This window comes from Pseudophryne corroboree, chromosome 12 (genome assembly GCF_028390025.1).
Source record: "Pseudophryne corroboree isolate aPseCor3 chromosome 12, aPseCor3.hap2, whole genome shotgun sequence".
NCBI lineage: Eukaryota > Metazoa > Chordata > Amphibia > Anura > Myobatrachidae > Pseudophryne > Pseudophryne corroboree.
The window spans coordinates 173,826,716-173,839,559 of record NC_086455.1 but is presented as its reverse complement, the minus strand read 5'-3'; the positions used below and the strand labels follow the sequence as shown (position 1 = coordinate 173,839,559).

Sequence of the window (12,844 nt, the reverse complement as noted above, 5' to 3'; positions counted from 1 at the left end):
AATGACGCACTGACACTAGGGGTCCTGGGACAATGACGCACTGACACTAGGGGTCCTGGGACAATGACGCACTGACACTAGGGGTCCTGGGACAATGACACTAGTGATCCTGGGACCATGACGCACTGACACTAGGGGTCCTGGGACAATGACGCACTGACACTAGGGGTCCTGGGACAATGACGCACTGACACTAGGGGTCCTAGGACAATGACGCACTGACACTAGGGGTCCTGGGACAATGACGCACTGACACTAGGGATCCTGGGACCATGACGCACTGACACTAGGGGTCCTGGGACAATGACGCACTGACACTAGGGGTCCTGGGACAATGACGCACTGACACTAGGGGTCCTGGGACAATGACGCACTGACACTAGGGGTCCTGGGACCATGACGCACTGACACTAGGGGTCCTGGGACCATGACGCACTGACACTAGGGGTCCTGGGACCATGACGCACTGACACTAGGGGTCCTGGGACAATGACGCACTGACACTAGGGGTCCTGGGACAATGACGCACTGACACTAGGGGTCCTGGGACAATGACGCACTGACACTAGGGGTCCTGGGACAATGACACTAGTGATCCTGGGACCATGACGCACTGACACTAGGGGACCTGGGACAATGACAATAGGGGTACTGGGACAATGACACACTGACACCAAGGGTACAGGATCAATGACACACTGACACTAGGGATACAAGGGCAATGGTGGGGTACAAGGGTAAATACACACTGACACTGTGCGTCCCAATGACTACACGTATAGTAAAAGCGGCGCGGACTGTGCGACATTTGTCCTATCACACCATTACATGGAGGTCATCACCTTGTGGTGCTATGTGGAGAACATCCTTCATCTTCCTGTCTGGGATAACCTTCCACTGAAACACAGAGTGGTCTGCCCCACCAACCGAAATGATCCACTGATAGTCATGTGACCACCGCACGCTGGTCACATGAGCGGAGTGACCAAGGTACTTTTTAAACTTTGCGCCTGTAATAAAATAAAAAGTAGACGTTATAAATGTTTAAGGCTCAGTGCGCAGACTATTATACATAAGTGATACAAAGAAAGAATAAATATAGGCAGATACAGTCCTTCCTACTGACTGCGATGGGAGGAAATCATCATCATGTGAGTGGAAAGTATCTGCTTAAGGGGGTTATTGAGAGTTGGTAGCGGTTATTGCAAAAATAGCAAAAACTGCTACCGATAAAATCGCAAGATGGGTGCCGCCCAGCACGTGTAGCACCGCCCAGCACGTGTAGCACCGCCCAGCACGTGTAGCACCGCCCAGCACGTGTAGCACCGCCCAGCACAAGTAGCACCGCCCAGCACGTGTAGCACCGCCCAGCACGTGTAGCACCGCCCAGCACGTGTAGCGCCGCCCAGCACGTGTAGCACCGCCCAGCACGTGTAGCACCGCCCAGCACGTGTAGCACCGCCCAGCACGTGTAGCACCGCCCAGCACGTGTAGCACCGCCCAGCACGTGTAGCACCGCCCAGCACGTGTAGCACCGCCCAGCACGTGTAGCACCGCCCAGCGATGCGATCACAATTCGATTGCATTGCAAAAACCTCTAAATTGAGGTCAACCCCTGCATACTCCGCCAGGCTGTGTATACAGGCGCACTTCTGCCATGTTAACCGTTGCAGGAAACGCATGTGACGTCATCGGGCCACTCCAAAAATGGCCTTGACACGCCTGCGTTTCCTGCTCCACTCCCCCCCCCACCACCAAAGCTGCGTCGCAGCCTCCGAACGCCTGCCACCTGTCAATCATAATGCAATCGCATCTTTCCGGGATTATGATAGGTTGCTCATGCGCACTGTGGCCGTTTGCGGTTTTCATGGCCGTTTGCTGTTTGAATAGCCCCCGAGTCCATTATGAAAATGACAATCTGTAAGGAATCATGTGACACTGGCACAATGAGGCAGATGAACGAAGCCTGGAGAAGTGATAAAGCGGTGATAAGTGCAAAGTGATAAATGCACCAGCCAATCAGCTCCAGTATGTAAATTGACAGGAGCCGATTGGCTGGTGCGTTATCACCTTGCACTTATCACTGCTTTATCACTTCTCCAGGTTAGTACATCTGCCCCAGTGTTCCTAATTCGGTCTCTGCCGCCATCACAATGGGTGTGAGATGAAACAGCAGTGCAGACTTTCAGCTTTACTTCCAGGGGCGGAACACACATCTCACATGAAACATTCAGGAGCTGCAGCCATTCTTATACACAGTGCCCTGTATTCAGGGGCTTAAATGTAATTACACAAATTAACATAATCAGTAATCAAATGTTCCTTTATAATAGTTTGTGGAGACTCCACCCAGGACAATTCTGTCTCTTTTCTGCTTAGGGCCTAATTCAAGGTTGATTGCAAAACAAAATTTTCCTCTAATGGGTAAAACCATGTGCAGTGCAGGTGGGGCAGATGTAACATGTGCAGAGAGAGTAGATCTGGGTGGGGTGTTCAAACTGAAATCTAAATTGCAGTGTAAAAATAAAGCAGCCAGTATTTACCCTGCACAGAAACACTATAACCCACCCAAATCTAACTCTCTCTGCACATGTTACATCTGCCCCACCTGCACTGCACATGGTTTTGTCCAGTAGAGGAAAATGTTGTTTTGCAATCCACCTCGAATTAGGCCCTTAGTGCGGGGAAATGATCAGATGCGCTGTTGGAGTCATTTCTCATTGGGGCGAGATGTACTAAGCCTTGGAGAGAGATAAAGTACCAACCAATCCGCTCCTGTCATTTTTCAAACACAGCCTGTAACATGAGCTGATTGGCTGGTACTTTAACTCTCTCCACTTTACCTCTCTCAGAGTCTTAGTACATCAGCCCCCCTGTACGGCGAATGATGACTGTGCTAATCAACACAAGATACAATAAGGGCGAGACTCAATTGTTTGAGCAGCCGGCAGCCAGAAGATGGCGCCTAATGAAGCGATTGTTGCTCCGTTCGGGAGTGATCAGCTGCCGGCGCTGGCATTTCAGCTTTCCCCCCCTGGGGGTGTCAAGCTGAAATGAGTGAAAAGTGACCCGTTCCGGCGCCCAAACAGGACTTTTCACGCCACGCCCCTTACTTTGATCGGGTTTAGCTGCTTTACTTTGTTAAACCCAATCTCTCGGAGCATGATCAGCGCGATAAAAAACAATGGAATATTGCTCCTGCCCACTTCCCAATCTCCCGTCACTTTAGACGGGATATCAAGCGCGATAAAACAGCTGAATCTCGTCCAAGAGTCATGAGCCGCAATGACGTAGAACCACGACATCATCCACCAGCTGCCACGGGACCGTGCGCAGATCTGTGGGATGGAAATGTTTGTGCAAAATGAGTGGACCTCGGGGGTTATTCAGAGTTGATTGCAGTTTTTGCGAGGCCGCGCAGCATGTGTGGCGCCGCCCTGCGATGCGATCACAATTCAATTGGAATCACATCGCAAATACCTCAAATAGAGGTTGACCCCGTTTTGTAGGAAATGCAGGCGATGACATTGGCCAGCCCTGAACAGGCCTGCGTTTCCTGCTATCCTCCCCCCGAACGCCCATCGCCTGTCAATCACGATGCGAACGCATCATTCCGGGGTGTGATCGCATCATGATAGCCAGCGCGCACGTGCACAGAAGGCAAAAAAAAACGGTGGTGAGAGCGATCGCAGTTATAGCAATCAGCTCTGAATAAGGCCCCTCATCATCTTTCCTATAATAAGACATGTTCCCTCCTGGGTCTCCGTGTGATGTCCTGCAGGCAGACTACGGAGCGGTACTGAGGCTATTAGACTATCAGGCCTGTATGGCGGCTGCAGGCAGACTACGGAGCGGTACTGAGGCTATTAGACTATCAGGCCTGTATGGCGGCTGCAGGCACACTACAGAGCGGTACTGAGGCTATTAGACTATCAGGCCTGTATGGCGGCTGCAGGCACACTACAGAGCGGTACTGAGGCTATTAGACTATCAGGCCTGTATGGCGGCTGCAGGCAGACTACGGAGCGGTACTGAGGCTATTAGACTATCAGGCCTGTATGGCGGCTGCAGGCACACTACAGAGCGGTACTGAGGCTATTAGACTATCAGGCCTGTATGGCGGCTGAAGGCACACTACAGAGCGGTACTGAGGCTATTAGACTATCAGGCCTGTATGGCGGCTGCAGGCACACTACAGAGCGGTACTGAGGCTATTAGACTATCAGGCCTGTATGGCGGCTGCAGGCACACCACAGAGTGGTACTGAGGCTATTAGACAATCAGGCCTATATGGCAGCTGCAGGCACACTACAGAGCGGTACTGAGGCTATTAGACTATCAGGCCTGTAGGGCGGCTGAAGGCACACTACAGAGCGGTACTGAAGCTATTAGACTATCAGGCCTGTATGGCAGCTGCAGGCACACTACAGAGCGGTACTGAGGCTATTAGACTATCAGGCCTATATGGCAGCTGCAGGCACACTACAGAGCGGTACTGAGGCTATTAGACTATCAGGCCTGTATGGCGGCTGCAGGCAGACTACGGAGCGGTACTGAGGCTATTAGACTATCAGGCCTGTATTGCGGCTGCAGGCACACTACAGAGCGGTACTGAGGCTATTAGACTATCAGGCCTGTATGGCGGCTGAAGGCACACTACAGAGCGGTACTGAGGCTATTAGACTATCAGGCCTGTATGGCGGCTGCAGGCACACTACAGAGCGGTACTGAGGCTATTAGACTATCAGGCCTGTATGGCGGCTGCAGGCACACCACAGAGTGGTACTGAGGCTATTAGACAATCAGGCCTATATGGCAGCTGCAGGCACACTACAGAGCGGTACTGAGGCTATTAGACTATCAGGCCTGTAGGGCGGCTGAAGGCACACTACAGAGCGGTACTGAAGCTATTAGACTATCAGGCCTGTATGGCAGCTGCAGGCACACTACAGAGCGGTACTGAGGCTATTAGACTATCAGGCCTATATGGCAGCTGCAGGCACACTACAGAGCGGTACTGAGGCTATTAGACTATCAGGCCTGTATGGCGGCTGCAGGCACACTACAGAGCGGTACTGAGGCTATTAGACTATCAGGCCTGTATGGCGGCTGCAGGCACACTACAGAGCGGTACTGAGGCTATTAGACTATCAGGCCTGTATGGCGGCTGCAGGCACACTACAGAGCGGTACTGAGGCTATTAGACTATCAGGCCTGTATGGCGGCTGCAGGCACACTACAGAGCGGTACTGAGGCTATTAGACTATCAGGCCTGTATGGCGGCTGCAGGCACACTACAGAGCGGTACTGAGGCTATTAGACTATCAGGCCTGTATGGCGGCTGCAGGCACACTACACAGCGGTACTGAGGCTATTAGACTATCAGGCCTGTATGGCGGCTGAGGGTACACTACAGAGCGGTACTGAGGCTAGGCTATCAGGCCTGTATGGCGGCTGCAGGCACACTACAGAGCGGTACTGAGGCTATTAGACTATCAGGCCTGTATGGCGGCTGCAGGCACACTACAGAGCGGTACTGAAGCTATTAGACTATCAGGCCTGTATGGCAGCTGCAGGCACACTACAGAGCGGTACTGAGGCTATTAGACTATCAGGCCTGTATGGCGGCTGCAGGCACACTACAGAGCGGTACTGAGGCTATTAGACTATCAGGCCTGTATGGCGGCTGCAGGCACACTACAGAGCGGTACTGAGGCTATTAGACTATCAGGCCTGTATGGCGGCTGCAGGCACACTACAGAGCGGTACTGAGGCTATTAGACTATCAGGCCTGTATGGCGGCTGCAGGCACACTACACAGCGGTACTGAGGCTATTAGACTATCAGGCCTGTATGGCGGCTGCAGGCACACTACAGAGCGGTACTGAGGCTATTAGACTATCAGGCCTGTATGGCGGCTGCAGGCACACTACAGAGCGGTACTGAGGCTATTAGACTATCAGGCCTGTATGGCGGCTGCAGGCACACTACAGAGCGGTACTGAGGCTATTAGACTATCAGGCCTGTATGGCGGCTGAGGGTACACTACAGAGCGGTACTGAGGCTAGGCTATCAGGCCTGTATGGCGGCTGCAGGCACACTACAGAGCGGTACTGAGGCTATTAGACTATCAGGCCTGTATGGCGGCTGCAGGCACACTACAGAGCGGTACTGAAGCTATTAGACTATCAGGCCCGTATGGCAGCTGCAGGCACACTACAGAGCGGTACTGAGGCTATTAGACTATCAGGCCTGTATGGCGGCTGCAGGCACACTACAGAGCGGTACTGAGGCTATTAGACTATCAGGCCTGTATGGCGGCTGCGGGCACACTACAGAGCGGTACTGAGGCTATTAGACTATCAGGCCTGTATGGCGGCTGCAGGCACACTACAGAGCGGTACTGAGGCTATTAGACTATCAGGCCTGTATGGCGGCTGCAGGCACACTACACAGCGGTACTGAGGCTATTAGACTATCAGGCCTGTATGGCGGCTGCAGACACACTACAGAGCGGTACTGAGGCTATTAGACAATCAGGCCTATTTGGCGGCTGCAGGCACACTACAGAGCGGTACTGAGGCTATTAGACTATCAGGCCTATATGGCGACTGCAGGCACACTACGGAGCGGTACTGAGGCTATTAGACTATCAGGCCTGTATGGCGGCTGCAGGCACACTACAGAGCGGTACTGAGGCTATTAGACTATCAGGCCTGTATGGCAGCTGCAGGCACACTACAGAGCAGTACTGAGGCTATTAGACAATCAGGCCTATATGGCGGCTGCAGGCACACTACAGAGCGGTACTGAGGCTAGGCTATCAGGCCTGTATGGCGGCTGCAGGCACACTACAGAGTGGTACTGAGGCTATTAGACTATCAGGCCTGTATGGCGGCTGCAGGCACACTACAGAGCGGTACTGAGGCTATTAGACAATCAGGCCTGTATGGCGGCTGCAGGCACACTACAGAGCGGTACTGAGGCTATTAGGCTATCAACCCTGTATGGCGGCTGCAGGCACACTACAGAGCGGTACTGAGGCTATTAGACTATCAGGCCTGTATGGCGGCTGCAGGCACACTACGGAGCGGTACTGAGGCTATTAGACAATCAGGCCTATATGGCGGCTGCAGGCACACTACAGAGCGGTACTGAGGCTATTAGACAATCAGGCCTGTATGGCGGCTGCAGGCACACTACAGAGCGGTACTGAGGCTATTAGACTATCAGGCCTGTATGGCGGCTGCAGGCACACTACAGAGCGGTACTGAGGCTATTAGACTATCAGGCCTGTATGGCGGCTGCAGGCACACTACAGAGCGGTACTGAGGCTATTAGACTATCAGGCCTGTATGGCGGCTGCAGGCACACCACAGAGTGGTACTGAGGCTATTAGACAATCAGGCCTATATGGCAGCTGCAGGCACACTACAGAGCGGTACTGAGGCTATTAGACTATCAGGCCTGTAGGGCGGCTGAAGGCACACTACAGAGCGGTACTGAGGCTATTAGACTATCAGGCCTGTATGGCGGCTGCAGGCACACTACAGAGCGGTACTGAGGCTATTAGACTATCAGGCCTGTATGGCGGCTGCAGGCACACTACAGAGCGGTACTGAGGCTATTAGGCTATCAACCCTGTATGGCGGCTGCAGGCACACTACAGAGCGGTACTGAAGCTATTAGACTATCAGGCCTGTATGGCAGCTGCAGGCACACTACAGAGCGGTACTGAGGCTATTAGACTATCAGGCCTATATGGCAGCTGCAGGCACACTACAGAGCGGTACTGAGGCTATTAGACTATCAGGCCTGTATGGCGGCTGCAGGCACACTACAGAGCGGTACTGAGGCTATTAGACTATCAGGCCTGTATGGCGGCTGCAGGCACACTACAGAGCGGTACTGAGGCTATTAGACTATCAGGCCTGTATGGCGGCTGCAGGCACACTACAGAGCGGTACTGAGGCTATTAGACTATCAGGCCTGTATGGCGGCTGCAGGCACACTACAGAGCGGTACTGAGGCTATTAGACTATCAGGCCTGTATGGCGGCTGCAGGCACACTACAGAGCGGTACTGAGGCTATTAGACTATCAGGCCTGTATGGCGGCTGCAGGCACACTACACAGCGGTACTGAGGCTATTAGACTATCAGGCCTGTATGGCGGCTGAGGGTACACTACAGAGCGGTACTGAGGCTAGGCTATCAGGCCTGTATGGCGGCTGCAGGCACACTACAGAGCGGTACTGAGGCTATTAGACTATCAGGCCTGTATGGCGGCTGCAGGCACACTACAGAGCGGTACTGAAGCTATTAGACTATCAGGCCTGTATGGCAGCTGCAGGCACACTACAGAGCGGTACTGAGGCTATTAGACTATCAGGCCTGTATGGCGGCTGCAGGCACACTACAGAGCGGTACTGAGGCTATTAGACTATCAGGCCTGTATGGCGGCTGCAGGCACACTACAGAGCGGTACTGAGGCTATTAGACTATCAGGCCTGTATGGCGGCTGCAGGCACACTACAGAGCGGTACTGAGGCTATTAGACTATCAGGCCTGTATGGCGGCTGCAGGCACACTACACAGCGGTACTGAGGCTATTAGACTATCAGGCCTGTATGGCGGCTGCAGGCACACTACAGAGCGGTACTGAGGCTATTAGACTATCAGGCCTGTATGGCGGCTGCAGGCACACTACAGAGCGGTACTGAGGCTATTAGACTATCAGGCCTGTATGGCGGCTGCAGGCACACTACAGAGCGGTACTGAGGCTATTAGACTATCAGGCCTGTATGGCGGCTGAGGGTACACTACAGAGCGGTACTGAGGCTAGGCTATCAGGCCTGTATGGCGGCTGCAGGCACACTACAGAGCGGTACTGAGGCTATTAGACTATCAGGCCTGTATGGCGGCTGCAGGCACACTACAGAGCGGTACTGAAGCTATTAGACTATCAGGCCCGTATGGCAGCTGCAGGCACACTACAGAGCGGTACTGAGGCTATTAGACTATCAGGCCTGTATGGCGGCTGCAGGCACACTACAGAGCGGTACTGAGGCTATTAGACTATCAGGCCTGTATGGCGGCTGCAGGCACACTACAGAGCGGTACTGAGGCTATTAGACTATCAGGCCTGTATGGCGGCTGCAGGCACACTACAGAGCGGTACTGAGGCTATTAGACTATCAGGCCTGTATGGCGGCTGCAGGCACACTACACAGCGGTACTGAGGCTATTAGACTATCAGGCCTGTATGGCGGCTGCAGACACACTACAGAGCGGTACTGAGGCTATTAGACAATCAGGCCTATTTGGCGGCTGCAGGCACACTACAGAGCGGTACTGAGGCTATTAGACTATCAGGCCTGTATGGCGACTGCAGGCACACTACGGAGCGGTACTGAGGCTATTAGACTATCAGGCCTGTATGGCGGCTGCAGGCACACTACAGAGCGGTACTGAGGCTATTAGACTATCAGGCCTGTATGGCAGCTGCAGGCACACTACAGAGCAGTACTGAGGCTATTAGACAATCAGGCCTATATGGCGGCTGCAGGCACACTACAGAGCGGTACTGAGGCTAGGCTATCAGGCCTGTATGGCGGCTGCAGGCACACTACAGAGTGGTACTGAGGCTATTAGACTATCAGGCCTGTATGGCGGCTGCAGGCACACTACAGAGCGGTACTGAGGCTATTAGACTATCAGGCCTGTATGGCGGCTGCAGGCACACTACAGAGCGGTACTGAGGCTATTAGGCTATCAACCCTGTATGGCGGCTGCAGGCACACTACAGAGCGGTACTGAGGCTATTAGACTATCAGGCCTGTATGGCGGCTGCAGGCACACTACGGAGCGGTACTGAGGCTATTAGACAATCAGGCCTATATGGCGGCTGCAGGCACACTACAGAGCGGTACTGAGGCTATTAGACAATCAGGCCTGTATGGCGGCTGCAGGCACACTACAGAGCGGTACTGAGGCTATTAGACTATCAGGCCTGTATGGCGGCTGCAGGCACACTACAGAGCGGTACTGAGGCTATTAGACTATCAGGCCTGTAGGGCGGCTGAAGGCACACTACAGAGCGGTACTGAAGCTATTAGACTATCAGGCCTGTATGGCAGCTGCAGGCACACTACAGAGCGGTACTGAGGCTATTAGACTATCAGGCCTATATGGCAGCTGCAGGCACACTACAGAGCGGTACTGAGGCTATTAGACTATCAGGCCTGTATGGCGGCTGCAGGCACACTACAGAGCGGTACTGAGGCTATTAGACTATCAGGCCTGTATGGCGGCTGCAGGCACACTACAGAGCGGTACTGAGGCTATTAGACTATCAGGCCTGTATGGCGGCTGCAGGCACACTACAGAGCGGTACTGAGGCTATTAGACTATCAGGCCTGTATGGCGGCTGCAGGCACACTACAGAGCGGTACTGAGGCTATTAGACTATCAGGCCTGTATGGCGGCTGCAGGCACACTACAGAGCGGTACTGAGGCTATTAGACTATCAGGCCTGTATGGCGGCTGCAGGCACACTACACAGCGGTACTGAGGCTATTAGACTATCAGGCCTGTATGGCGGCTGAGGGTACACTACAGAGCGGTACTGAGGCTAGGCTATCAGGCCTGTATGGCGGCTGCAGGCACACTACAGAGCGGTACTGAGGCTATTAGACTATCAGGCCTGTATGGCGGCTGCAGGCACACTACAGAGCGGTACTGAAGCTATTAGACTATCAGGCCTGTATGGCAGCTGCAGGCACACTACAGAGCGGTACTGAGGCTATTAGACTATCAGGCCTGTATGGCGGCTGCAGGCACACTACAGAGCGGTACTGAGGCTATTAGACTATCAGGCCTGTATGGCGGCTGCAGGCACACTACAGAGCGGTACTGAGGCTATTAGACTATCAGGCCTGTATGGCGGCTGCAGGCACACTACAGAGCGGTACTGAGGCTATTAGACTATCAGGCCTGTATGGCGGCTGCAGGCACACTACACAGCGGTACTGAGGCTATTAGACTATCAGGCCTGTATGGCGGCTGCAGGCACACTACAGAGCGGTACTGAGGCTATTAGACTATCAGGCCTGTATGGCGGCTGCAGGCACACTACAGAGCGGTACTGAGGCTATTAGACTATCAGGCCTGTATGGCGGCTGCAGGCACACTACAGAGCGGTACTGAGGCTATTAGACTATCAGGCCTGTATGGCGGCTGAGGGTACACTACAGAGCGGTACTGAGGCTAGGCTATCAGGCCTGTATGGCGGCTGCAGGCACACTACAGAGCGGTACTGAGGCTATTAGACTATCAGGCCTGTATGGCGGCTGCAGGCACACTACAGAGCGGTACTGAAGCTATTAGACTATCAGGCCCGTATGGCAGCTGCAGGCACACTACAGAGCGGTACTGAGGCTATTAGACTATCAGGCCTGTATGGCGGCTGCAGGCACACTACAGAGCGGTACTGAGGCTATTAGACTATCAGGCCTGTATGGCGGCTGCAGGCACACTACAGAGCGGTACTGAGGCTATTAGACTATCAGGCCTGTATGGCGGCTGCAGGCACACTACACAGCGGTACTGAGGCTATTAGACTATCAGGCCTGTATGGCGGCTGCAGACACACTACAGAGCGGTACTGAGGCTATTAGACAATCAGGCCTATTTGGCGGCTGCAGGCACACTACAGAGCGGTACTGAGGCTATTAGACTATCAGGCCTGTATGGCGACTGCAGGCACACTACGGAGCGGTACTGAGGCTATTAGACTATCAGGCCTGTATGGCGGCTGCAGGCACACTACAGAGCGGTACTGAGGCTATTAGACTATCAGGCCTGTATGGCAGCTGCAGGCACACTACAGAGCAGTACTGAGGCTATTAGACAATCAGGCCTATATGGCGGCTGCAGGCACACTACAGAGCGGTACTGAGGCTAGGCTATCAGGCCTGTATGGCGGCTGCAGGCACACTACAGAGTGGTACTGAGGCTATTAGACTATCAGGCCTGTATGGCGGCTGCAGGCACACTACAGAGCGGTACTGAGGCTATTAGACTATCAGGCCTGTATGGTGGCTGCAGGCACACTACAGAGCGGTACTGAAGCTATTAGGCTATCAACCCTGTATGGCGGCTGCAGGCACACTACAGAGCGGTACTGAGGCTATTAGACTATCAGGCCTGTATGGCGGCTGCAGGCACACTACAGAGCGGTACTGAGGCTATTAGACTATCAGGCCTGTATGGCGGCTGCAGGCACACTACACAGCGGTACTGAGGCTATTAGACTATCAGGCCTGTATGGCGGCTGCAGACACACTACAGAGCGGTACTGAGGCTATTAGACAATCAGGCCTATTTGGCGGCTGCAGGCACACTACAGAGCGGTACTGAGGCTATTAGACTATCAGGCCTGTATGGCGGCTGCAGGCACACTACACAGCGGTACTGAGGCTATTAGACTATCAGGCCTGTATGGCGGCTGCAGACACACTACAGAGCGGTACTGAGGCTATTAGACAATCAGGCCTATTTGGCGGCTGCAGGCACACTACAGAGCGGTACTGAGGCTATTAGACTATCAGGCCTGTATGGCGACTGCAGGCACACTACGGAGCGGTACTGAGGCTATTAGACTATCAGGCCTGTATGGCGGCTGCAGGCACACTACAGAGCGGTACTGAGGCTATTAGACTATCAGGCCTGTATGGCAGCTGCAGGCACACTACAGAGCAGTACTGAGGCTATTAGACTATCAGGCCTGTATGGCGGCTGCAGGCACACTACAGAGCGGTACTGAGGCTAGGCTATCAGGCCTGT

The 12,844-nt window shown here is 53.7% G+C and overlaps 1 protein-coding gene across 6 annotated transcripts in view; it reads right to left on the bottom strand.

The window, feature by feature from the left end:
- Positions 1-12,844, bottom strand: part of EML5 (EMAP like 5) — a 223,421-nt gene that overhangs the window by 87,084 nt on the left and 123,493 nt on the right. For all 6 annotated transcript variants that reach the window (XM_063948612.1, XM_063948609.1, XM_063948611.1 and 3 more), the window contains one exon: positions 843-1,010. In XM_063948612.1, coding sequence (XP_063804682.1) covers positions 843-1,010 — 168 coding nt within the window. The remainder of the gene's footprint in view (positions 1-842; positions 1,011-12,844) is intronic.